The 26017-nt window shown below is 41.0% G+C and overlaps 1 protein-coding gene across 10 annotated transcripts in view; it reads left to right on the top strand.

Moving 5' to 3' along the window:
- The window catches only part of MGAT5 (alpha-1,6-mannosylglycoprotein 6-beta-N-acetylglucosaminyltransferase), a 197722-nt gene that overhangs the window by 133363 nt on the left and 38342 nt on the right, over window positions 1–26017 (top strand). For all 10 annotated transcript variants that reach the window (XR_014784184.1, XM_084808742.1, XM_084808752.1 and 7 more), the window contains 3 exons: window positions 3130–3264; window positions 6954–7087; window positions 8031–8164. Coding sequence is in view for 9 of the 10 variants with exons in the window: in XM_084808742.1 (XP_084664868.1) it covers window positions 3130–3264; window positions 6954–7087; window positions 8031–8164 (403 nt within the window). In the remaining variant the exon portion in view is untranslated. The remainder of the gene's footprint in view (window positions 1–3129; window positions 3265–6953; window positions 7088–8030; window positions 8165–26017) is intronic.

Raw genomic sequence — 26017 nt, forward strand, 5'->3', positions numbered from 1 at the left:
AGTTTTGAGACCCCAAAGAGCTGTTCAGCTGTGCAGCGTCTCAACCCAATAAGCCTGAAAGACTTTCTCTGTTTTGTTTCCTTGTAAATTAAACCAGACAGTTAATGTATTGGAGCTCGTCCTGGACATGTATGGATTGTATTGTATTACATGTTATACTTATGCAGTCATAAATGAAAGTGTTTACAGCGTGGGACAGAAGAATTAATCATACATTATTTGGTACACTCCTATAAAACACAAATAGACACATCTGTGAGATTTTTAAAAAAATGGAACATTAAAGGGTATCCCTTTCTATTTTTATTCTCCTGTGAATACTGGCCTGGTTTCACCGTGCAGTACTGCATACACTGGTTTCCTGCCTGTGCCATGTGTATTTATGCTAATTGAATGTTATCCCTGTCTTGGAAGTTACCATGCATTAATGCCCAGCAGTAATATTTGTTGAAATTTGAATCTAGTGCTGCTGCAAAATGAGACATATATGTTTTTTCTAGAGATGAATGGGCTGACAAGTTGGTTGTATCCAGTTATCAAAAGGAAACACCAACTGTTCAAGTCCAATTTCTGTTTTGGCAGACAAGCCATTTCAGTTTTTCCCAACAGGTAGCTCACCATCCCAAGATATAGACAGTGTTTACACAGAACAATCCTAAATGACCTCCTGTTTTACAGACATTTTATTCACTTTTGTAAATACTTTTTAGTTAATGATCATATTTTTTGTTCATTATGAAAGGTTGTACCTAGTTGTAGCGTCGATCCTATGCCTACATCATAGGAACCAGGCTACTGAGTTTCTTTGAGGTAGGGATGGTTTATTCTAGTGGCAGCAGTTAAAAGGTTTTATAGCTGAGGCACCATTCCCTAGTGGTGAAAACTAATTGAGAACTTAAACCCGAGCCTCAAAGTTATTTTTTTTTAAAAAGAAAGAAACATGGGTGGTATAACCTACATGCTGTTCCTTTGCATCTGGTGGCAGTGGTGGGGTAACACAGACTGTTTCTTTCACGTGTGAGTTTTTGATTGGAACTACATTAATTGACTGCTACAACATCTAACCAGAACGAGCCCCAAAACACAGGACTTGATAGAACAGGACCCAAGCTATCAACAATGCACATTTCCCCCCACGGCTTCATTATTTCCTGAAATGTTACATCTCTAGTCTTCCTATAAAAGCTGTATTCTTATTACATAGATTTTAGGGGGGGGAAATTGGGGGGGGGACGATGTAAAGGCTGGGTAACAATATATAAACACCTTGTTTTAAATATTTTATTCTTCATTCTAAAAGAAGATATTTCATAATCCAAAGCTGTTCATTTTTCCCAGTATTTCAGAAAAAAAACAAAAATGGTCCTTGGGGGAAAAAATACAGGAAAAAACATTTTTTTTTCTTGACCTTCACATTTTTAATCATAGGCCACCTGCCATCACAATTGGGAAGGGAGGGAAGAGCTGTTACACACCACACACCATAGTACGCCCAGGTATCTACTACATCTTACAGTACTACCCAAGCGTAGTGATACAAACAATATTTGGTTATCTGACACAATAGCCCTATTGAGGCATTCAGAGAGGGATTAAAATCAATGCATGAAAAGAAGGAGCACTCCAGCCTGCCCCTGTCCCTTGTTGCATTTGTTTCCTTCAACTCATGGAGGTCAACTGTCTGAAAAGGAGAGCTTCCTGTATCCGTTGGGACTCACCACAAGAGCCACAACACTGAAAAATCCACATTCTGGCTTGTGTGGAGAGCTTCCACACATACAGGACACTCTCATCTTCAGACTGTTGTCCCCCATGAGTTGAAAGCAACAAACATGATGAGGGAGAGCTGTGGGCCTGGAGCACTCATTCTACTCATGGTTTGATTTTAATCCCTTTCTGAACATCTGCATAGGGCTATAGTAGAAAAGACAACCCAAGGTCATCTGTGAGGATTATTGCCAAGCAACAAGCAGTGTATGGTCAAGATAGGAAAAATAGCCTTGGATACAAAGGGTTGTATCTAATTTGTCCCATGCACTAGTGGGACCCACTGCTAGCACAACAGGAAGCTAGTGGTTCCAGAAATGCTTATTTCCTAAACAGAGCAGGGCAGCAAAGCTTGAATAAGGAAGCTCCACTGACCTATTCCAGTCTGGAAACGAGCATTTCCACTGTTTCTGGGATTGCATTCTGAACTGTTACTTTCTGTTGCATAAGCAGTGGGTCCCACTTGTGCAACCGATATAGTGAGAACACAGCAGCTGTATTTGATACTGCCCAAAGGTGTTCTACATGAGCAGAAAAGTACTTCCCACACACAAGATTCCCCCCCCCCCATTCTGATTGGTTCCATCTCCTGCTGCAGCTCCCTTGCATAATTTCTCATGCCATACTACATGTTCTCCTAACCCTAGTGAGCACATTGGGACGTGTTCGTGTGCAAGGGCCTGCAATGAGAAGACAGGAAAACCATGTAGCACAAGTCATATTAGTCATTAAGATGGTAGATCAGAGCTGATAATTTGTGGGTTAGGCCAGGGTTTGGCAGAAGATAGGTCTGTATGATTTGCTGTTGATCAGTAAGCATTCTGATGCCCAGTTATCTAACAGGAACATCTAAATAGCTTTTATCTTCTAAATTAGGTTGCTGAAAAAGAATGCTTGCAGGGAAACTAGGAGTGGGGTTTATGCCAAAGGAGTTGTGAGGTTGGTTCTTGTACTAATCACAAATTCCCAAGTTGAGCTTGTGCTCAGAGGCAACCTGTTCCTTAATTCTTAGCAAACATCTGCCTACCTGAGCCACTGTTTTGCATCTGACTCCGGTTGCGGGCTTCAGGGATATAGTAAAATACAGAATAGATCCTGCAAATGTAGAGTGTATCTACCTCTGGGTGAGGATACCCCGTTGGGCAAGCTTTTGGGGCTCCAATGGCTCCAGGTCAGACGCTCCTCTTCAAGAATCTTGTCTTCTGTTCAGGAAGAATACTCATACTACCTTGTTAGCTATTCTGTCTCTGGAAATGGAGGAATGAAAACTTACTGATAGGACCAAATTTTCTTTTTAAACATTCATGTGAATGCAGGAATTTGCTTGAAGTGTGTGTGTGTATGTGTTTTTCTTATCACTAGGATTATGAAGAAGGTTGTTGGTAACAGATCTGGCTGCCCTACACAAGGCGATAAAGTAGTAGAACTTATTTATATTGACATTGTTGGACTCACTCAATTTAAGAAAACCCTTGGACCATCCTGGGTTCACTATCAGTAAGTATTAGTTTCTTTCCTGATTTATGCAAGTCTGAATCTGATTCAGCTGTGGAGTAACTAATCTGCTAATTGTCATTTATGTGCCACTGAGGAAGACCAGATGGTTGAAACATGCTTGGCAGTTGGGATCACTACTCACTATGTATAAGTTTTATTACTCCCAGTCTTGCAGTGAGGACATCGTTTTGTAAATAATATATTCAAATGTATTTTAAGCATCCTATTTTTCTTTTTAAATGTTTGGCTATAGTAAACAAGTTTTTAAAACTATATTTTGTAATATATTGTTATTTGGACTTTTAGATTGTTTTTTATTTTTGTTTGGTCATGGTTTATTTCTCTCCGTTGTCTTGGTTGCTCGGATGTAATAAAAAAAAAGGAGCAAATGTGGGAGAGCATCCAAAATAGACCCACGAATAGAAGAGAAACATCTCAGGATGCTGAAACAAAGATTTTATCTGTAAAACAACAACAACAACAACAACCCATGAAACAAAGATTTTATTTGTAAATCAACAACAACCCATGAAACAAAGATTTTATTTGTTAAAAAGCCCAGGGCTTTTTAACAAATGAAATCTTTGCTAAGATGTAGTGCCAAGCCTATGGGAATAAGTGCTGTGGGAACAAGTGGTATACACATACTCTCCCTGTTCTCCCACACATTCAATTTGTTACTACCTCTTTCATGGAACCAAGTTTGTCACTGTGCCCAAACTGATGAACCATAGTTTGTGCTTGCTCTCCAAACCAAAGGATCAAAGCAGCTTTAAACTATGGCTTGCAATTCTAGTTTGAGGCAAAGCACAATCCATATTTTGAGGGTTTGAATGTAATGGCAAGGTATGGTTTGTAGTAAAATAGAAGTAATTGATTGAAGCTGAGACAAAGGAGAGTAGGTTTATAACATGGTATTATTATAACATTTTTATAACATACGTATTATATAGTCACTATATATTACCTACAGCAATAGAAGCAGCATGCCTCTGAATGCAAGTTGCTGGGAAACACATGCAAGAGAATGCTATTGTGCTCATGTTGGGTTCCCATAGGCACCTGGCTGGCCACTGTGGGAACAGAAATGTTGTAGAATTGGAAAAGGCACAGAAAAGGGCAACCAAAATGGTTGTAGGGCTAGAGCAGCTCCTCTATGAGGAAAGGTTACAACATTTGGGGCTTTTTAGCTTAAAAAAAGGCAAGTAAGGGGAGGCATGATAGAGGTATTATACAAAGAGGTGTACAGGAGAAGTTTTATAATGTATAATACACCTTTTCATGTAACACCGAGCTACAGTTTGGCATTACATCTGAACAGAGCCTGTTAGTTGCTGAAACATGATAGAAGAATATGAGTAGACAACATATATTCAGTCCTCATTTTAAAGAACCACAGCTTACAATGACACAGAAGTCCAGATTCTAGAAAGTGAGTAGATGCTGTTAGGCAGCATTCTTTCTTCCCACCTTCTCCCTGACAAAACCTCATTGTTTTTCTTTTTACCAGTGGATTAACCACTTGAAATAAAGTTGTTGCCGCAACTTCTATTTGCTGCTTTGCTTTAGCATTGGGTTCAAATTGGAAAAAGGTAGCTTTAGTTTCAAACATTAGACAAAACTTGGTTAACTATTCAGTTAGTGAATAATAGCTGAGTAATGGAATAAACTGTCTTTGAGATGTATGCAATATGCACTCTTACGGACATTTGAGGTACTTAATGGGTTCCAGTAGAGGATACCCTGCCTTCAGTCCTGGGACTTGAATGAGATAATGACCTGGTTTGCACAATCACCGTAGCCCACTGTGGTTTATTTAAGGCACGATGGTCACCAAGTTGCCTATTCAAGCCCCAGCTGCAGCTTGTTGTGATGTCCAAACCAGGGCAGCAGTTGTTTGAGGGTTAAGCAACCCTTAAGGTTGTTTAACCTTCACACAGCCTCTACAGGCTGGATTCGGATGACACAGCAAACTGGCAACTCCCTGTTGGGAGCTGAATATTCAAAATGGCATCCCACACACGCTGCAACCCATCATGGCTTAAATAAGCCACGGTGGGCTGTGGTGATCATGTGAACCAGTTCTATGGGTTTCCTTCAGCTCTGTGTTTCCTGGTTATTTTATGCCACGCTATGTCGGTGTGTACCCGACCAAAGAGGAGAAAGAAACTTAAACAGTGAAGTAACTTTAGGAATCATGTTACATACTTTCTCTTAATTTTGGTTTGCTCACATTTAAGAAAGCAAATGTTTGAAGAAAAGAATTAGTGTATATTAGGACTCAGTTGATTATTCAGTTCTTCGTTATCAGTTTTAATGCAATGAGGAGAATAATAAATGTTATGTAAGCTGTTGCTGTACTTCAGTAATTCAGCCTAGCCATTTTGTTAATTCTTATCTTCCAAGAATCACCCCACATCCTGCATGTGGCTTAAAATGGAATGCTTTCATTCAGATCCCACTCTGCTTTGCGCTGTCTAACCCAACTGCTTCTTTCTGCTGCATGATTTACTGCAGATAAATAATGTTTGACTCTTGACAAACTTTTGGTGTAATCCAAAAAAATTCTGCTGCTGTAAAATGTTTTCATTGAAAGCAGTTGAACATAAAGTTTTGAATTACAGCTGCAAACTGAACATAACCGTCATCTGTATTGCTTTGTGATTTTGCAGTTTTGTTCTCATGTTGCATTAAAGCTGTAAATTGTTCTGAGATTCTGTGCTGAAATAAGAATCTAGTGCTTTATATAAAGGCAGAAGACTGTCCATGCTTTTATGACTTCTTCTTTTAGGCATTTGTATTCCAAATAGGTGTGGAGCTAATGGTGCTAAAGAAAACTACTGATTTCCTTTATATGGCCAAATCTTTTTGCCTTCTGCAGAGCAAGAGACAATGGGACTTAGAACATGGGTGTTTCATGGAAGCATGGAATAATTTCCTGCAACTCCCCCCTCCCTGTTCCAGCACTGGGAGTGCCTTTTAAACACTGTTTACATTATATCATTTTTAACTTATTATTTATCATCAAAGATATTATCTCAAATCATTTGTGGGTTGACATCTGTGAGTAAGGACAGTAATACCTGAAATTTAGAAGAGAGGGGCATTTCTGTGTCCCAAAATTGCTGGCTTCAGAGTGGCTAGGTTTGTGTGATCAAATAAGCCATGGTGACTGCCCTCCCACCCCCTGTACATGTGCGCCAGGGGGATTTACAATTACTCTTGGCAGCACAGCTTGTGTCATGCAAACATGAACCAAGTCACATTACCCATGGCAACAAGCCACCCAGAACCCTACAACAGCCCACGGGTTCTGGGTGGCTTGTTACCTGTGGCAACAAGCAACCCTGGCTGGGTTCTCATGGCACAAGAAGCCATGCTGCTGAGAGTAATTATGCAGCCCCTCCCCCAGCACACGACTGCCATTGTGGCTTATTTCCCCCTTCATGATCACGCGAACCTAGTCAATGTAAATTGGCCATTAGTGTTCCTATCACTATTTGGTTCCCATATTTTCCTTCGGTATAAGCAGTTATCTGAAGTAAACATGTACAGTTATTGATGCATATACTGGTAAATATTTGCTTTAATGTTCAAATATGCCAGAACCATTTACTTTCTGTTTCAATTTTAGAAAATGTGGTAGTCAATAACTAATTTTGTTGTTGCTTTGCTTTATTTTCATCCAGGTGCATGTTACGAGTGCTAGATTCATTTGGGACTGAACCAGAGTTTAACCATGCTCATTATGCCCAATCTAAAGGCCACAAAACACCATGGGGGAAATGGAACCTTAATCCACAACAGTTCTATACAATGTTTCGTAAGTTAACCTTTTTACAAAAGCAATTGCTTTTCAGGACAGGGGTTATCTGGGAAGAATCATCATGCTATCATCAAAATTAAGTCCCAAAATTAACAAAATCAAGAGGAGATGAAGAAATTTGTAATGCTATCTTAGGCTCACAGCACCCTCATTACAGATCTATGGTGCAGACATGGTAGTAAGAGATTATTAAATTTTCCTGTTGGTAACAAGTTAGCTATACTACACCGTAACAATTTTCTTATGCTGGCTTTTTCTTGAGGGGATACTTCTTGGGGGTCAGGAACCCATCATTGTTGGTATTCTCTGGAAGCTGTTTTATTCTTTGTTAGCTTCCTGTGTATGAATTGGTTTAATCTTTGCATCTTTAAATGTCTTGCTTTTTCAGTTGTTCCAAGTGCTAAAATAGTTTCTTGGAGATAATTACTGATCTAATTGCTAGTCAATATTAAAATAAGAAAAAATGCAGGATATTCATTATGATGTCATTAAATCCAATTAATTTTTCACACTCTAGTTGGCATTTTATTGCACTAACAATATAGTTATTGATTCCTTGGTTGAAATGGGTGGAGGGCGGGGTGGGGGGTGGGGAAAGCTTTATCAGACTTATGCCATAGTAGTTCTACCATATTTCTGTAACTCAACTGTGACCATAGCGTCTTATTAATAAAGCATTTTACAGCCTCTGTCCAAACTTCTTGTCCAAAGAAGATATGCACATATTGTAAATTGTATGTTCTCACAATTCTGTTTGTGTCACATGCTACAATGTTAAGTAAACAGCCTAGCAACAAATGGTTAAAGTCTTATATTTTGAACCTGACCAAAAGCAGAAGATAACTTGTAGGCACTTATTAGCTGTACAACATCTCCTTTATACCAGTAGTATGATGATACATAACGACACAATACTGACCTTTTTCTGTTTGGTTTGCAGCTCACACTCCAGACAATAGTTTCCTTGGCTTTGTCGTGGAACAATATCTGAATTCCAGTGATATCAAGCACTTCAATGTCATTAAAAGGCAGAATCAGTCACTTGTTTATGGCAAAGTTGATAACTTCTGGAAGGTGAGTTACTATGTTATACAAATCCTTTGTTCAAATTCACTTTGAGCTGAACACAAAGTTGAAGTCTTACAATGAACTAAATTTTTAAATTAATATCTGACAGGTACTTTTCAGAAAATAATGTCCAACAGATGTATTTGTTAAAGAGCTTTTTGACAAAAGGATCAAAAGCCCTATTTAAGGCTACAGTCTTGCGTGTACTGTTTTACGTCATAATCAGTCAGATGTATTACACCAGAAAGAATATTATCATAGCTGCATCAGACAAGAGCAAGATAATACCTGACTTTGAAAGTACAACTCATGGTGATGTATATCGGATACATGTTTCTGGATCCCATTTAGATAGTGGCCCAGTTTAGGCATCACAACAAACCAGAGGAGGAAGTTTAAAGTTTCTGTTTGTGGTTTTGAATAAAGCATAGTTTCCCCATTTTATTCAGATATGAGAATCATAAACTCTCCTAATTGTACTTAATGTCTATACCACACCTGGCTATTAAGTACAGTGCTTCCGTGTTGCCATTCGTGAAATTTCTAGAGTGAGTGGTATTCCTTTTTAGCAAAGGATCTCCATTTGATTGACATCAGTTAAAAGGTCAGCATTGTAAATACTGTCAACAAATTCCCTATCCTTATTAACACCAAAGTTCCTTTATAATCAGTGCATTCACAACACCAATCATAGTGGAAGAGAAGGGCCAAGATATGGACAGCTACAGGATTTTAAGTCATTAGGATAGTCCAGGGAGACTTACTATAACCCTCTCATTTGTGGTAGGTAATTGATCCTAGCGTAGCAGCCCTCTGGCCAAACTTGCTTATAGATTCTGATGTTATGGAATTTGTGGGTACTGTAAGAAAAATACAAGAGTTGATTTCTCTAATTTTAGTTACAATTTGATTTTCTAAGCCACTCATCTCTAAGGAGTTACCTTGCACTTACATGTTTAAAGATCCCTTGAGCTGAGTTTTATTTTAAAAGCATTATTTATAAGGGGCCAATAGTAGACTAGGCCATGAGCACTTTTAGAATGGGACAGCATGTTCTCTTTTCTTTAGTGGCTTTATGACTTGCAAATAGAAAATTTCCTGCAATCTTAATGCTAAATAATGTACCTATTTTCACATGCCTAGCAATATCTTGAATGAGAAAATCTCCTAGCACTGACTAGAAGGCATTTTCTTTAGCCAGAAAGCAGTGCAGTTGGAGAGATAACTGTGTGAGGTCTATGAAGGACATTTTGTTTTGTTGGTTTTTTCCCTTGAGAGCTACGTGCATGTCTCCAGAGAATGAAGGTATGAAACAGTGTTCAGGACCATCCAGTCTTCTAGAAGAGAGAACACATCTCTCTTCTAGAAGAGAGCATCCCCTAAGTCACCCTCATTTCTCAGTAGAAAGGGTGGGCCTGGGAACATCCACAGTCCTTGCACACATTTTAGAGGATGCCTGGAAGCAAAGGATGTGTTTGACAAATAGAGGCTATTTATGAAAGCCTCTAAAAAAAAATTCTGTTAAGCAAAGGTAACAAGTGCTACTCTGTGCCAGTTGAAGTTCTCTAACCTCTAGCTCAGCCTTCCCCAACCTGGTGCCTTCCAGTGTATTGGACTGCAATTCCCACAATCCCCCAGCAAGTGTGGGATGCCAGTAGCCATGCTGACTAGAAATTATGGTACATAGAGTTAAACAGATCTGGAGGGCACCAGGTTGGGAAAGGTTGCTCTGGCTTTTAGCAGAGGTAGTTGAGGCCAAGATAAGTTAATCTTTATGTTTCATGTTGTCATTTTATGTATTGGTAGTTATAATTGCATGTTAGTCACTGAGAGGGGAACATCCAGCTAGTTACACCAAACATTTCAGGGTGGTGGTGGTGTAATTTCAGTGGATTTTTAATGGAATGTTTGAAAGTTGAGTATTGTGCAGAACGCAAGTAGGAAAGGTTTCTATAAACCAGAAGCTATCTCTATTTTGACCTATCTTCTAAAGGGTTTATTGTCAATGCTAAACACACACACACACACACACACACACACACGCTCCCATCCATACACACACAGATATAGCAAATACTGCAGAGCTGGACATGCATGCACACACACCACAAATATACAGCAAAAGTCACATATGCACATACGCTATCACAGATCTCTGTCCTCACCACCACCCCAAAAGCTCTGTTCAGTGGGAAACAGCTAAGCAGCGGTGGCAAAAGGCGACTGCTTTGGAAATGGCTCCTTTGAAACAAGGGTTCCCAGAGAAGCAGTTCCCTCTTCACCATTATTCAGCTGCTTCTTGATCAGCTAAGTAGCATGGGGAGCAAAGAGATCACAGGGGAGGGAGATTAAACTTCCCCTCCCTGCAGTCTCCCCCCACCTTACCGTTACTCAGTTCATCAGGAAATAGTTATAACTGTTATAGTTGTATATAACTGTTATATACAGTAATAGCTGTTAGTAATAGTGAAGGGGGAAGGTAGCCTTTGGGAACCACCATTTTAAAGTGCTCCGGGTACCTTGAGACAATGGCTTCCAATAGACACAGCTTCCGTCACCCTTCACCTTTCCTGACATGGAAAGCAAAGGGTGAGGGAAGCCTTCGGGGACTGCTGCTTCAAGGCACTACAGCCGTCTTGGGACAGCGGTTCCCAATAGGGCTTGGTTCCCTTGCCTTTCCCTGATGGGATGGAGCTGCAGAGAGGGGGTGGGGCTTTGGCCTGGCCTTGGCAGGCTGGATGGGGAGGTTCTGGAGGCTGGAAACAGCTGAAGATCTGAAGGTTCCCCATCTCTGTGTACATGGTATGCACACATGTACACTCTCTAATGCTAAAACAGCTCTTACTACTTTTTTTGGATAATGAAAATATAGTTCCAACATGCCACACCAAGCATTTAAGAATACAAACTTGAAGAGTATAGCTAGTTTTTAAATTCTCAACGGTTTCACAAATTGCTGGGTTTCATGAGGCATCTTAGTTCAAGTTAATAACAAAAAACAGTGACCCAAAGAACCATATAATTTATAGGGGGAATCTTGGACTTGTGTTTTCTTCATCCCTACCTGTGGTGATTTCCTGGGATTCCCCAGTGAAATAGATTCCAAGAAACAAGAATGAATCTTAACAGAATGTAAAGCCACAGTGTACAAAAGTGATTGAAAGCATTACTGATTATGCTTCCCATGAGGATTGATCTGCCATGATAAGTCTACTTAAAGGAAGCAGCATGGCAAACAACACACAAGGAGTCTTAATCCATTTACTGTTCTGAGGCATGCGTGTGTAGATAGATATAGATATGGTTATTCATATACAGTCAGGGCCAGAAATATTGGAACAAAGATAACTGTTTTGGCAGTTGGCCTCTGTACACCACCACATTGAAGTTGAAAGGAAACACACCCAGATGGGAGCAAAGTCAGGACTTTCAACTGTAATTCAAGGGGTTTGACAAAAGTAGGGCACTAACCATTCAGGAAGTACAGCCAGTGGCATACACACACACCCATCGTCGGTGGCTCATAAGTAATGGAACAAGCCAACATCCTTTCAAACTTAAGGATCGCCTTTAATACCTGGATGAAAATCCTTTGCAGGCAATGAATGCTTGAAGTCTGGAACCCATGACATGACCAAATGCTGAGTTTCCTGCCTTGAGATGCTTTGCCAGGCCTTTACTGCAGCTGCCTTCAGCTGCTGCTTGTTTGTGGGTCTTTCTGCCTTCAGTCTTGTCTTCAGTAAGTGAAAAGCATGCTGTATTGGGTTGAGATCAGGTGACTTGGCCATTGAAGAACATCCCACTTCTTTGCCTTCAGAAACTCTTGGGTAGCTTTTGCTGTATGTTTTGGGTCATTATCCATCTGCAATATGATGCGGCGTCCTATCAGTTTGGCAGCATTCGGCTGAATCTGAGCAGAAAGTATAGCCCTATACCCTTCAGAATTCATCCTGCTGCTTTGATCAGCAGTCAGGTCATCAATAAACACCAGTGACCCGGCTCCATTGGCAGCCATACATGCCCATGCCATAACACTGCCTCCACCATGTTTGACAGATGATGTGGTATGCTTTGGATCATGAGCTGTTCCTTTCCTTCTCCATACTTTTCTCTTCCCATCATTCTGGTACAAGTTAATCTTGGTTTCATCAGTCCAAAGAATCTTATTCCAGAACTGGGCGGGCTTTTTTAGGTGTTTGCTGGCAAAGGCTAATCTGGCCTGTCTGTTCTTGAGCGTTACCAATGGTTTGCACCTTGTTGTGAAGCCTCTGTATTTACATTCATACAGCCGTCTCGTGACGGTAGATGTTGACAATGACATGCCTACCTCCGCAAGAGCGCTGTTGACATGGCTAGATGTTGTGAAAGGGTTCCTCTTCACCATGAGCAGAATTCTGCGGTCATCCATTTTAGTTGTCTTCCGTGGTCTTCCAGGCCTTTTGCTGTTTCTGAGCTTGCCAGCTAATTCTTTTTTAGGATTTTCCAAACAGTTGTGTTGGCCACTCCCACTGTTTTTGCTATCTCTTTGATGCGTTTATTTTGTTTCCTCAGCCTAATGATGGCCTCCTTCATTCACATGGACACCTCTGTGGACCTCATGTTGGGAGTTCCAATGAACAGCTACCAAATGCAAATGTAACACTCAGAACCACCTCCAGGCCTTTTATCTGCTTGATTGGTCATGGGGTACCCAGGAAATAGGCCACACCTGGCCATGCAGCTGCTTGTCAGCCATTCGTTCCATTACTTATGAGACACCAACGATGGGGGGGGGGTGTATGCCACTGGCTGTACTTCCCGAATGGTTAGTGCCCCCTTTTGTCAAACCCCTTGAATTACAGCTGAAAGTCCTGACTTCGCTCCCATCTGGGTGTGTTTCCTTTCAACTTCAGTGTGGTGGTGTACAGAGGCCAACTGCCAAAACAGTTATCCTTGTTCCAATATTTCTGGCCCTGACTGTACATATACATATAATTATGCATATACATACATAATTTTAATCAGCAACATATTTGTGGTTTGGATAGTCTACATTTCTTGGGTATAAAAAGTATTTTCCATTGATTAATACTTGAATAATGGTTCCACTCTGTTTTTCTTTATGACTAAAAGAGGATTTCATTAGCGTCTTTGATTAGCCATTTTTAAACAATCAAGGATTTTATAGTATTACTTGTTCCCAAGTACACATCTTAACAGCACTAGAATCTGTTAATTTGTATCTTTTCGCCGAGCTTTCAGCTTTTGTGATTACAGTATCTGATTTAATTATCAGAAGACACTAAAAAACCTCAAGAATAACTGAATCCTGTTAATCAGCTGTACTTCCTGACATGATTAGTAGTACTTCAGAAGAACAACATGTCACATATACTTGAGTCTTGTAGTTAAAAGTCATATCTTTCAATTATTTTTTCCATTTCCTTCCTTGTTCAATGAAGGAACAAGTTTGTTCAGTTTGTCTGCCCTATCCAGTGTATTTGTGTCAATCTTTCAGTGCCCCATCTGTTTAGTAGTTCTTTCAAAATGTCACTTAATGTCACCTTGCATATTAACGCTTCACTTTGAAGAAAATATAAAATATTAATCTATTTTAACCAATTCGGTATTTGCTCCCTGGTGTATGTGTATAGTGCTTTAAGATCTTACTTTGGTTGGCTTTGACATGACTATAGTTGAATAAGTTTGAGGTTATGTTTATTTTGTATAGCGTCAAGATATTCTACAGTATAATGAATATTATCTCTATGTTGTGGCTAATTGTTTAAAGGTTATGAGCTCCCTAGAGTCTTCCCTTCCCTTTCTTCCCTGGTCTACCTGCTATAGCTAGAAGCACTTTAAGGCACAGTCCTATGCATGGTTAGACAGAAAAAAAGTCCAACAACTCCCAGCATTCCTCAGCCGTCATGGCTGGCTGGAGCATGCTGGGAGTTGTAGGACTTTTTTCTGTCTAAACATTCATAAGATTGAACCCTTAATGAAGGAAAAATCCTCCATTATGCTTTACAGCTACTTGTTTTATCCCACATGTTACTTAAATCTCTAAAAGCCTAATTAGAGGGCCTTTTCTGCAGTGGCCCCTAGGGATGTTGGAGAAATATGCAACATATTCAAATCAGTTCAGATTGCTTTGAATCCAACCTGCAGATTCTGCAGCAGACCAACTTTTTTTTAGTTGTGCAGATTCTGTAGACTTGCAGACTGCTTATTTACTGCGGGGGGAGAGATTTGCACAAATTTGCACTTGTGCTAGCACACATTAGTCCAAGTGTGTACTTGTGCAAATGGAATGAAATTGTTGTACATCCCTTTAAAAAACCCGGATTCCATCAATGGGCGGACAACAGAACAAAAGACGCGTGACAATTCATGAAACGCAGACAGAACGGATTTAAGAAAATACATACATCCCTAGTGGTGCCACACATCTGGAATGCATTGTCATTGGGGGTCAGCCAGGCCCCATCATTGTAGGCTTTCAGGAAGGCCCTGAAAATTTTCTTGTTTAGTCTGGCTTCCCCTAATTATGTTTTACTGTACTGGGTTGTAGCTGCAATTGTGTGTTGTAGGTTTCTTGTTTGTAGAATGTTTGCTGTTTTTATTACTACATTGTGTTTTTATTATGTGAATTTTATTGGTGTGTGCTACTTTGGGAGGGCTCCTGCCTTGAAAGGTAGCCTATAAATATTTTAAATAAATAAAGATAAATAAGGAATTCCTGAATGAACATATTTGGAAAAGGGTGGGAGTGACAGCAGCTTCCTGATCATCTTGTATCTCCAGTTTTCTGACAGGCAGTGTCACAAGATGAAATCAGTAACTGACGGATAGAACATGCTGCAGAGAGGGGTGTGGGGTGTGTGTGCTAGTACACAGTAGTGAAGAGAAATGCATCAGAAGCTGCCTCCTCCCTCCAAAGGAATTTGTGATTACAGGCTCCCCAAAAGCTCAACTTCTCTACTGCATACTAATGACACACATAGGGTACTATCCAATGCTGCCTATGTGTCAGCACAATGTGGAGCTCGTGCTTTCTAAAGCAACCAGAAACAAGCCGAAATACTTATTTCTGGTATGGAACAGGTCAGTGAAGCTTGCAGAAGTGAGCTTCACTGACCTGTCCCATTCTGTTCCAGAAATGAGCATTTCAGCTCATCTCCAGGGTTGCTCTAGGAAGCACTGGCTTCCTGTTGTGCTAGCAGTGGGTCCTACTAGTGCAACATAATCAGCACAGGCTCATGGCAGCATTGGATACTGCCCATGCAAGCATTGGATACTGCCCATACAAACAAGTCATTGGTCCCCCATGAGTTCCAGATTTGAGAGACAAGAGCTTCCCATTTATGCCAAGTAGTTAATAAACATTTAATATTCTCTTCAGATCACTGAACCGGATAGCTTAGTGTGTATGCACTGTATACATACATTGTGTGCACATATGCATGTTTGTAGAGAGCTACATGTACTGCTGCAAACATTACTGGCTCCCTGCTAATTGCAGTTAGTAAAACGGGAGTCATTCTATGGAATCCATGAACATGGTTAAGCAGTTTATTAGAAGAAACATCAACTGTGGTTAAAGCTGAGTAGGGTTTCCCTTTATCCAGGATCTGAAACTCACATTAACCCTTAGTTTCAGATACTAATTGAAGAGGTAGCCTAGCAAATGATACTAGGATTCTATACCAAATGCATAAAAGCGGTGTACATTCTTTCTGATAGACAAACTCTGTTTAGCTCTTCAAAGTTGCCAAAAGGATGTGGGGGAGGGAGGGAGGGAGGGAGAGAGAAAGAGAGACTTCCTTGTGCCATATAGACAAAATATTTCACTAGATTCCCCTCAGTTGGCACCTGTTTGAAAAAAGAGTAGGTTACACATGTGTTTCTCGAAGCATAATTTGTTTTACAGAAGCGAGTATTGAGTACGGCATCCACATAGGAAAGAACATATTTTTCTGCCAAACTGAGTTTATATAACTGGTGCTCAGAAGTTCTTTCAGTATGCTTATGCATTAAGCTGGGTTGAAAAGAAATAACACAGAGAGACAGGATTCTACCATACTCGCTGGTGAGATTTTGAAAAGTATCTGCGATTGAGAATTAATTTCTGGTTCCACCCATCTTGCTACACTAAGTGTGACATTTTGAAAAGTAACCAAGTTACTTTCATTCACGTTCAACCACTTGAAGTCTTTCCTATGGTGTGTTTCATTTAATCTTTTAGCAACAGTTAGAATGTTGTTTCTTTTTCTATCTGTAGACTTATTTAATTTATTTGTTACATTTATATCCTGCCTTTTCCCACAAGGAGCCCAAGGCAGCATACATGATCCTGTTGCTTCTCTCTATTTTATCCTCACAACAAGTTTAGTCTGAGAGTCAGTGACTGGCCCAAAGTCACCCAGTAAGCTTCATGGCTGAGTGCGGTCTCCCAAGTCCCAGTCATCTGCAGAGCAGTTAAGAAATATACAAGTACTGGCCAATGTTAACAACATTTTGGGTTCTCTTCAGGTGGAAGCTGTCATAGATTTTGGGTCTGAGGGATTAATGAAACCAACCCATGGTTCAGTATAGTTTTGGGAGTATCCCCCATGCCTAGATATTTGTCCTGACTGGGCCTGCACTGCTGTCCACACAGGGTCATCTGGAGGTGTTGGAAAGACCTTGAACACATCTATAGTGCAAGACTACTTTTAAGGGTGGGAACCAAAGTCTTTGCCCTCTACCCTCCAGTGACAAAATGGCCCTCCAAGAAATGTAGTTTCTGACCAGGACTCAATGCCTTGTGTCTCTGTGGGTTTTTATGGCTGAAGACTGATTTACACATTTATTTTTGCAGCAGAAGAATATTAGGTGACTGCTATCTTATTTTCACATAGGAGGTATTTATATGAAATAGCCCCCCATTTTAAAATCTCTTATATTACCACATCAGTGATTTTTCCAACATTGTAAGTCACTGCTTTATGTTATAGTAATCAAGTGGTGATGCTTGTGTGAATCAGCTTCTGTTTTGACCTTTCAGAACTTAAAATGTTCATGTCACCACAACTCAGATGATGGTGGTGGAGAATCAGCTTGCAAGCATCAAGTTTCAGCATATATATAAACAGGAAACATGGGGCAGTATCCAGTGGTGTCATTCTACAAACTCAAATATCACTAACAGAGCTCCTCTGAATCTTTCCGTTGTGCAAGCGGTTGCCCATTATGTTTGCACAATGGGTTGCGCAACACATTGTGCAACAAGTTGCACAAGAGTTATGCACAGTGGGTTGCACAATGGGTTGTACAAGCCTAACACAGAACCGGTTGCACAACCGCACTTGAACAAATGTAACTTTAGTTGTATTCTTCTCTTGGGCATAGTTCAGAACCTAGTTTCTGCTAGTGCAACATTTGTGCTAACAAAATGACACAGTTGGATACTGCCCATGGTTTTAAATATGTGAAAATGGCATAACTATTTTACGGACTGCTAATGCCATTGAGCTGTGTGTGAATTTTTGGGGGGGATAGTGGTTCAAGCGGAATTCTCTTGACTAGTTTTCATTATCAGTCATTTCATTACAATTTACTGAGCTAGGTTTCGCTTTCTACCTCCAACCAGTTTGTATTTGTGTTCTCAAATAAAGGTCAGCCTTTCATAATGTTAGCTCATCACAGAGATTGTCCTCTGAGTCTTAATAAATTAAGTATTGTTTCTCCAGCTTTCTCAGTGACTGTGATTTGTAAACAAACATCTAGTAATGTTCAATTTTTTCCAAGAATAAATTGAACTTTTACAATGGGATACAGTGATCTTGGAAATCTTTTTCCCATCTGTAATTTCTAATTTGTCTTTTAAATATCATTCTTTTTGGGCAGAAGAACAACTGGCTAATTTGTTCCATTTATTTTTATCCTTTTCAAAAAATTATTGTCTACCAAAGCAAAACATTAATAAAAGAGAGGGAGGGAGGTCCTTCCATCAGGCTTACAAACAAAAAGACAAGACAGCCAAGGGAAAGGGAGTATAGGGTAAAGGTAGATGAGGCAGATCAAGGTCAGAACAAAGTGGTGAGCTCTGTGTGAGTGTTTATTTTGCCTAACTTGCCTAATGAGATGTGGATGCACTCAGAAGCAAATTTTGTCCCCTTCTGATTGCTGTGATATCAGCAATCAGAAGCCAGTGCAACAGCAGGTTTCCATCTGGGGCTTGCCTCCCCCACCTCACCACACCAGTCAATCAGCTTTCACTCAGTTTTGAGAAGGGGCACATGAGCAACTTTCTTCCTTATGTTAGAAAAGAGTTTGTCTTTTTAGTACCTTAAATTCTTATTTAGTGCAAGCAGAGTTCTGCTGGAGTCTTAGGGTTGGATCCATACTTGCACTCGGCAGAGTTCCACTGGTGCTGGAAGAAGGGGGCAGGGTGGCAAATTTTGCCGATTACTCCTTCCACCTGCAGCTCCCCAGTGCCCCCTGAAAAGCTGTTCCACCTCCAGAGCAGCATGGGAGGTGGTGCTGGACCCTGCAGGGGTAAGGTAGAATTGGCAAAAATCACCGCCACCACCTTCCTCCAACAGGAATCCTCTCCTGGATCCTGGTTCCCTCCATGAACAGAAGGAGGCCTTCAGTTTATGGCAGGGCATGTCTGGATCCAACCGTTAATATTTATTTCATCTTAACTGTCCCTTTCAACATATATTTTGAATTTGATATTTACCCAAGTCTTCAAAACTAATCAGGTAATATTTCCAAAGCAACATTATTTTTTAGCATGTTATTGCAAAGGTATCCCTCCTGCTTTTCAGATTCTACAGCATTCTGAACCCTCTTTATCTTGTCCTTTTAGGCTTAATTCAAATGGAGATGGTAATCTTATGTCTGAACTGTACCACAAGTGAAGCGGACATGATGGAATGCTCTCCCACTAAACAGTATTCCTATGTATAGGAATCTAGTATGTTAGGGAAAAAGGCTAGACTAGAACTTTTATGCCTGGTTTTTTATGTGGAGGGTTATTGTCATTTTTCTATAGAGGAAAATTCAGTTATGTGATCACCCACCTGCAATCTGAAGTAGTACAATCCAGCCGCAGATTTACCATTTTACCAAGACCTGGGCGTTATCGACATAGTAATGTGTGTAGATCGGCAGATAAAAATGCTAGAATTTCAAAATCCTGAGAGGAAAAAACTAACTACCTTTTAAAAATCATGTGTTGTGGCCTCCAACAGTAACCCTTGTGTGTAATTGTAGTGATGAAAGCTTTATTTTTTCAAAAAAACATCATTCATCTCTTGAAAGGATGCTTAAATATAGGTTGATTGATTTATTGTATTTTTAATCTGCCCTATAACAGATGTTCTTTGTCTTGTGATGTGCCTTATCACAGGTGCTGTGATAAAACATATCTTATAGAGCTTTAGCTCAAGACTCACCAACCTGATGGCAAGTCAGGGGTGTAAAGTAATGCTGTACCCACCCAGTGGAGCTGGACTGCACTTAGTCCCTGTGGCTTTTAGGATTTTATTGATTTAACAAGGTGACTTGCAAAACCTTTAAATGATGCACATTTTTGCTAATTGTAGGTTGACAAGTTGATAACACAAGCAGCACTTTTTTTCCTTGCACCATCTCCATATAAAATAGAAAATATGCACTCTTTCCTCTCTCCATCATTGTGGTTCTGTGGCTGATTACCATAGAGGAAACTTGTGAAATTTTAATCTATCCAGTTTAAATTTTCAGTCCCCGATAGTTATATCTTCATGTTAACATTGTCTTAGGGGAGAAAAACACATCAGGCTCTGTCATCCCCTTTTATTTGATGTGAAAGGTCTTGTATAGAGAGGCTTTTAAACGTAGGTGGAAATAATTGGCATAAAGTAATAACAGTTATGTACGCAATGATCAACAAAAGTGTCTTTTGTAAATGGCAAGTGTATTGTTGCTGTCAAGAAAAATGACTAAGAAAGCAAGCTCAGCTGCTGCTGTTCTGCTTGTGGAATAAGGACCAATCTTTTGCTCTTCGTAGGAGGGTTTAGTGTGGGGAGCCTAGCTTTTATCTCACAAGCCTCAGAGAAATGTGTGCTAGCTTTGCCATCTTTTTTAAGAATTGGTTTATTATCTATTCTCAACCAACATTTCCTTAAAATGTTCCTTCTGATCCACTCTTTTCTCCCCCTCGCAACACTGAGGAACGAACCACATTTTTGATAAGTCACTTAGGGAGCAATCCTATGGCTGCTAGTCAGCGGCTAGATGGCCATAGGATATGTCGGTTTCCAGGAACCTCCCCCCGCCCCCGCGCTGCCTTTCAGGCAGCTCAGAACAGCCCCGTGCTCTGCACTCAGAAGAGGACCGTGGAGCAGCCAAAACGGGGTGGCGTACCTGGGGGCGTTCTGGGGCGGGGAAGGCGGAAATGCCAGTATGACACATCCTATGTGTTGTCTGGCAGCCGCTGCCCCCGCTCCACCTTCCCACGGCTAGACAGCCAAAATTGGCTGTCTAGCCACAAATGCAGGGTGGCTGAGGCACAGAGGGGATGATCCCCTCCGTGCTTCTCCTGCCCTGCATTGGATAGGCGGTTGCCTCTGCGTTCGGAGGTGACCGCCTGTCCCGATAGGATTGCACCCTTAATGTGTGTGAACTGATTCTTGTGTGTGAACAAAGCTAGATCGCTCTCACTTGCATTTTCTGTAAGAGTTTAATAGATTTGTTGTCATACAACACATGGATGGAATCATCACTGCTCTTCTTTTCCTGTCGCCTTTAGGTTGTAAATGTATTTTAATGTTTGGTTATTATTTTTATGGTTTTTATATTATGTAAGCTGGTTTGAATTACTCCTTTTTTTGGAGGGGAAAATCAGGGCATAAATTTCTTAAGTATAACAAAGAGTCCTGTGGCACCTTAAAGACTACCACATTTATTATAGCATAAGCTTTCATAGACTACAGTCTACTTCATCAGTCGCATCTGATCAAAGTTGCATACACTTTCTGAAAATGCATTATTCAAAGGCTTCGTCTAAACCTGAGAGGTGTGACGAAGAAGAGCCCAGGCACAGAGCTTGTTCCTGAGCTGATAAACCATGAGTTATCTGACCACAATTATTATGTCTGATCTGGAATAATATCCTACTGTAGTTGTGTGTAAGCTTTATATTGCTTTACTTATTCTGAAGCAGTAAGATATTTGCTGAATAAATTTTGAATAGGGCTTTTTCCAAGGACTTTATAAATGCCTTCTGCTTCCGTTGCATTCATATGTGACATTGGTTTCCACTGCCCCATGGCTTAGAACTAAAGATTTCTCAAATTTAAATTATTTGTTTTTTCATAAAGAATTCACAGTTTCTGTATGAAAATCTTTACAGCCCAAATTATTCAGAGCTATTTATACAGGGAATAATTTTCAGTCAATGTCAGGGCCTTTCCCCATATTCTCATATTGAAGAGGGACATATTTAGTATGTTGAACTTAAAGGCATGTACCGCACATCAACTTAGGGCATAATCCTATGTGCATTTAGACAGAAAAAAGTTGTACCACTCTCTAAGAATGCTGGGAGTTGTGGGACATTTTTCCATCTAAACATGCATTCTTTCCTGATAGGATTGCACTCTTAGACACGTAAGTGATCAACATTCTGTAACTCACCTCAGGGTCTGCCTGAGAAGCCCCACACTGATCTTGATCCATGCCCTAGTTCAGTGTTTTCAGGCATCGCAAGGCTCTGATGCTTTTCCAGATCCCCTGCCGCATTGTTGTTGCAAATCCCAGAGGGCAATATGTGGGGGCTGCCCTCTGGGCTGCCAAATAAAGATCAAGAAGTCTGCATGGACAGCAACACAAGATCAGGCCTGTTGTTCTGCAATTTATCATCATCCCCTCACAGGAATGGATATTAAAGACAACACGTTGTTTAAATAATGTGTAAATGTTTGGATGTCTATTAAGCACACCTACTTTTAAACAGGAGGCTGTTTAACTTGAAATAAGTAAATCTTAGACAAACATTTCATATTATTCTAGCAAAGAGATTCCTTTGGTAATTGCAGCACGTATCATCTGAGTTTATTTCTAGAAAATACTGCATGGTTTCAGAGAGTAAGATTCAAGATTTTTTAATTGTTCCTGAAGTTAGTAAATTACAATGTTAGGGTTGCTTTATGGCGGTGTCTGGTTTCACTTTTCAGACACTCCAGTATGATTTACAGGCTTGCGTAAGTTTCAAAAGGCACAGGCAGTGTACACTATTAGTGCACCTATACTGCACTAAGAGAAATGAATAGGCCAAGTTCACTGCTTGAAATTTTCCTGTATTCTTCCTGAAAGACCACCTTCTCCCCTACGGACCTGCCCAGTTATTAAGATCTTCGGGAAAAGCCCTTCTTTCAAGACCACCACCGTCAGAGACGCATTTGGTGGTGGCACAAGAGAGGGTCTTTTCAGTGGCCGCTCCCAGGCTGTGGAACTCCCTCCCAAAAGAGGCTAGGTTTGTTCCTTCTCTGTTGTCCTTCTGCCAGCAGGCAAAGACTGCTTTATTCAAGAAGGGTTGGGTGGTGTTTTTATTGTGTAATTGTTATGTTTTTATTGCATTTTAATGTGTTTTTTGTTTTAATCTTTTGTAAGCTGCCTTGAGTGCCATTTTTAGGTAGAAAGATGGGGTATAAATCAGATACATTAATAATACAATAATTCTTAAGTCTAAGAAAATCCTATTTGTTTTCACTTCACTGCACCCCAATTCGAAAGTCTTCGCCATTGTTCTTTATAGGGTTCTGATGCTTTGATGAGGCTTTTGTCACTGCAAAACACAAATGTAATAATCCCAGATATTTTTTTAAATATTCACCCCCATAAACACAAGGGAATCAAGTTTAATTTTAACAACGTATTGAAAACACAACCCTTCTTCAGACTATAATGAAATACATATCAGTGCCCTAAGTTTTTAATTTGTGTGTTTATATCTAGCCTTTCCTCCAAGGAGTTCCAAATATGGGAGTGGAAGGGGGGGGGTGTCTGTTGAAGGGGTTGACAACCCCATGAACACCAGTGTGGCAGAGGAACCCTCCAGCTACTTTCTTTCTTTCTTTCATTTCTATGTTGCTCAGTAGCCAAAGTTCTCTGGGTGGTTCACAAAAATTAAAACCAAAAAGCGCAGGATAAAACAATATAAAATATGAAAGCATTAAAACCACAATATAAGAATACAGCTAGAATAAAACTTCCCCTTCATGGATCGCTGCCTTGTTGTGGCGAAGGGGCTTGCGTAACTCAATGAAGCCATAAGCTATGCCGTGCAGGGCCACCCAAGACGGACAGGTCATGGCAGAGAGTTCTGACAAAATGTGGTCCACTGGAGAAGGAAATGGCAACCCACTCCAGTATTCTTGCCAAGAAAACCCCATGGAAAGTATCAGAAGGCTAAAAGAGATGATGCCGGAAGATGAGCCCCTCAGGTCGGAAGGTGTCCAATATACTACTGGGGAAGAGCAGAGGGTATTTCCAAGTAGCGACAGAAAGAGTGAAGCGGCTGGGCCAAACCCGAAAGGACACTCAGCTGTGGATGTGTCTGGTGGTGAAAAGAAAATCCGATGCTGTAAAGAACAATATTGTTTAGGAACCTGGAATGTCAGATCAATGAATCAAGGTAAGCTAGAGGTGGTCAAACATGAGATGGCAAGATTGAACATTGACATCTTGGGAATCAGCGAACTAAAATGGACAGGCATGGGCGAATTTAATTCAGGTGACCATCATATCTACTACTGTGGGCAAGAATCCCTTAGAAGAAATGGAGTAGCACTCATAGTCAACAAAAGGGTGGGAAAAGCAGTACTGGGGTACAGTCTTAAAAATGATAGAATGATCTCAGTACGAATCCAAGGCAAACCATTCAACATCACAGTAATTCAAGTCTATGCCCCAACCACTGAGGCCGAAGAAGCTGAGGTTGATCGGTTCTATGAAGACCTACAACACCTTCTAGAACTAACACCAAAAAAAGATGTCCTCTTCATCATAGGGGATTGGAATGCTAAAGTAGGAAGTCAAGAAATCACCGGGATAACAGGCAGGCATGGCCTTGGTGTACAAAATGAAGCAGGACAAAAGCTAATAGAGTTTTGCCAAGAGTTTTGTCACCTTGCTAACAAAGGTCCGTCTAATCAAAGCTATGGTTTTCCCAGTAGTAATGTATGGCTGTGAGAGCTGGACTATAAGGAAGGCTGAGCGCCGAAGAATTGATGCTTTCGAACTGTGGTGCTGGAGAAGACTCTTACGAGTCCCCTGGACTGCAAGGAGGTCAAATCAGTCCATCCTCAAGGAAATCAATCCTGAGTGCTCATTGGAAGGACAGATACTGAAGCTGAAGCTCCAGTATTTTGGCCACCTAATGAGAAGAGAAAACTCTCTGGAAAAGACCCTGATGCTGGGAAAGATTGAAGGCAAAAGGAGAAGGGGACGACAGAGGATGAGATGGCTAGATAGCATCACTGATGCAATGAATATGAACTTGAGCACACTCCGGGAGAGAGCGCAGGACAGGAAGGCCTGGCGTGCTATGGTCCATGGGGTCACGAAGAGTCGGACACGACTGAACGACTGAACAACAAAGAATAAAACTTAATAGCAATGCACAGTTTTAAAATACAGATTTAAAACACCAAAGCTAAAAGACTAGGAAGCTAAAATGCTAAAATACTGGGAGAATAAAACGGTCTTCACCTGGCGCTGGAAAGAGTACAACATAAGTGCCAGGCAAACCTCTCTAGGGAGCTCATTCCACAGCCGGGGGGCCACAGCAGAAAAGGCCTTCTTCCTGGTAGCCACCCACCTCACTTCCTTTGGCAGGAGCTCATGGAGAACGACTGCTGAGGAAGACCTTAGGGTCCAGGCAGGCACATATGGGAGGAGGCGATCCTTCAGATAACCTGGCCCCAAGCCATTTAAGGCTTTGAATGCTAATACCAGTACTTTGAATCGGGCCTGGAAATGGACTGGCAGCCAGGGCAGCTGGAAAAGTACTGGCATAATGTGATCTCATTGGCCAGTCCCTGTTAACAATCTTGCTACCCTATTTTGGACCATTTTCAAAGGCAGCCCCACATATCATTGCAGTAATCCAGACAAGAAGTTATCAGAGCATGGATAACTGTAGCTAGGCTATCTCTGTCTAAATAAGGGCATAGTTGGTATACCAGCCTAAGCTGGTATACATACGGTGGTGCTCCATGCCACCAAGTCCACCTGTGCCTCAAGTGACAGTTCTGGGTCCAAGAGCACCCCCAAACTATGAATCTGATCTTTTAGGGGGAGTGCAACCCCCTCCAGAACAGGTTGAATATCCCTAGCTGGGCAGACGAACCACCCACTAACAGTACCTCTGTCTTGTCTGGATTGAGTCTGTTTATTGGCCGTCATCCAGTCCATTACCGTGCCCACTGATTCAGAACAGCCACTGCCTCACCTGGGTTTGATGAGAAAGAGAGGTAAAGCTGGGTGTTATCTGCATATTGATGACACCTCAGCCCACACCTCCGGATAACCTCCCCCAGCGGTTTCATGTAGATGTTGAACAGCATAGGGGATGAAATAGAACCCTGTTGAACCCCATGGCATAATTGCCATGGTACAGAGCAGTAATCCCCCAGCACCACGTTCTGGCATCGGCCATCCAGTTAGGAGTGGAACCACTGTAGTGCAATGCCTCCAACTCCCAACCCAGACAACCTATCCAGAAGGATACCATGGTCGATGGTATCGAAAGCCGCTGAGAGGTCCAGGAGAATCAACAGGGTCGCACTCCCCCTGTCCCTCTCCCGGCAGAGGTCATCCCACAGGGCGACCAAGGCAGTTTCCATT

Source organism: Heloderma suspectum, chromosome 1 (genome assembly GCF_057233095.1).
Source record: "Heloderma suspectum isolate Gila_16-S chromosome 1, 16-S_ref, whole genome shotgun sequence".
Taxonomy (NCBI): Eukaryota; Metazoa; Chordata; class Lepidosauria; order Squamata; family Helodermatidae; genus Heloderma; species Heloderma suspectum.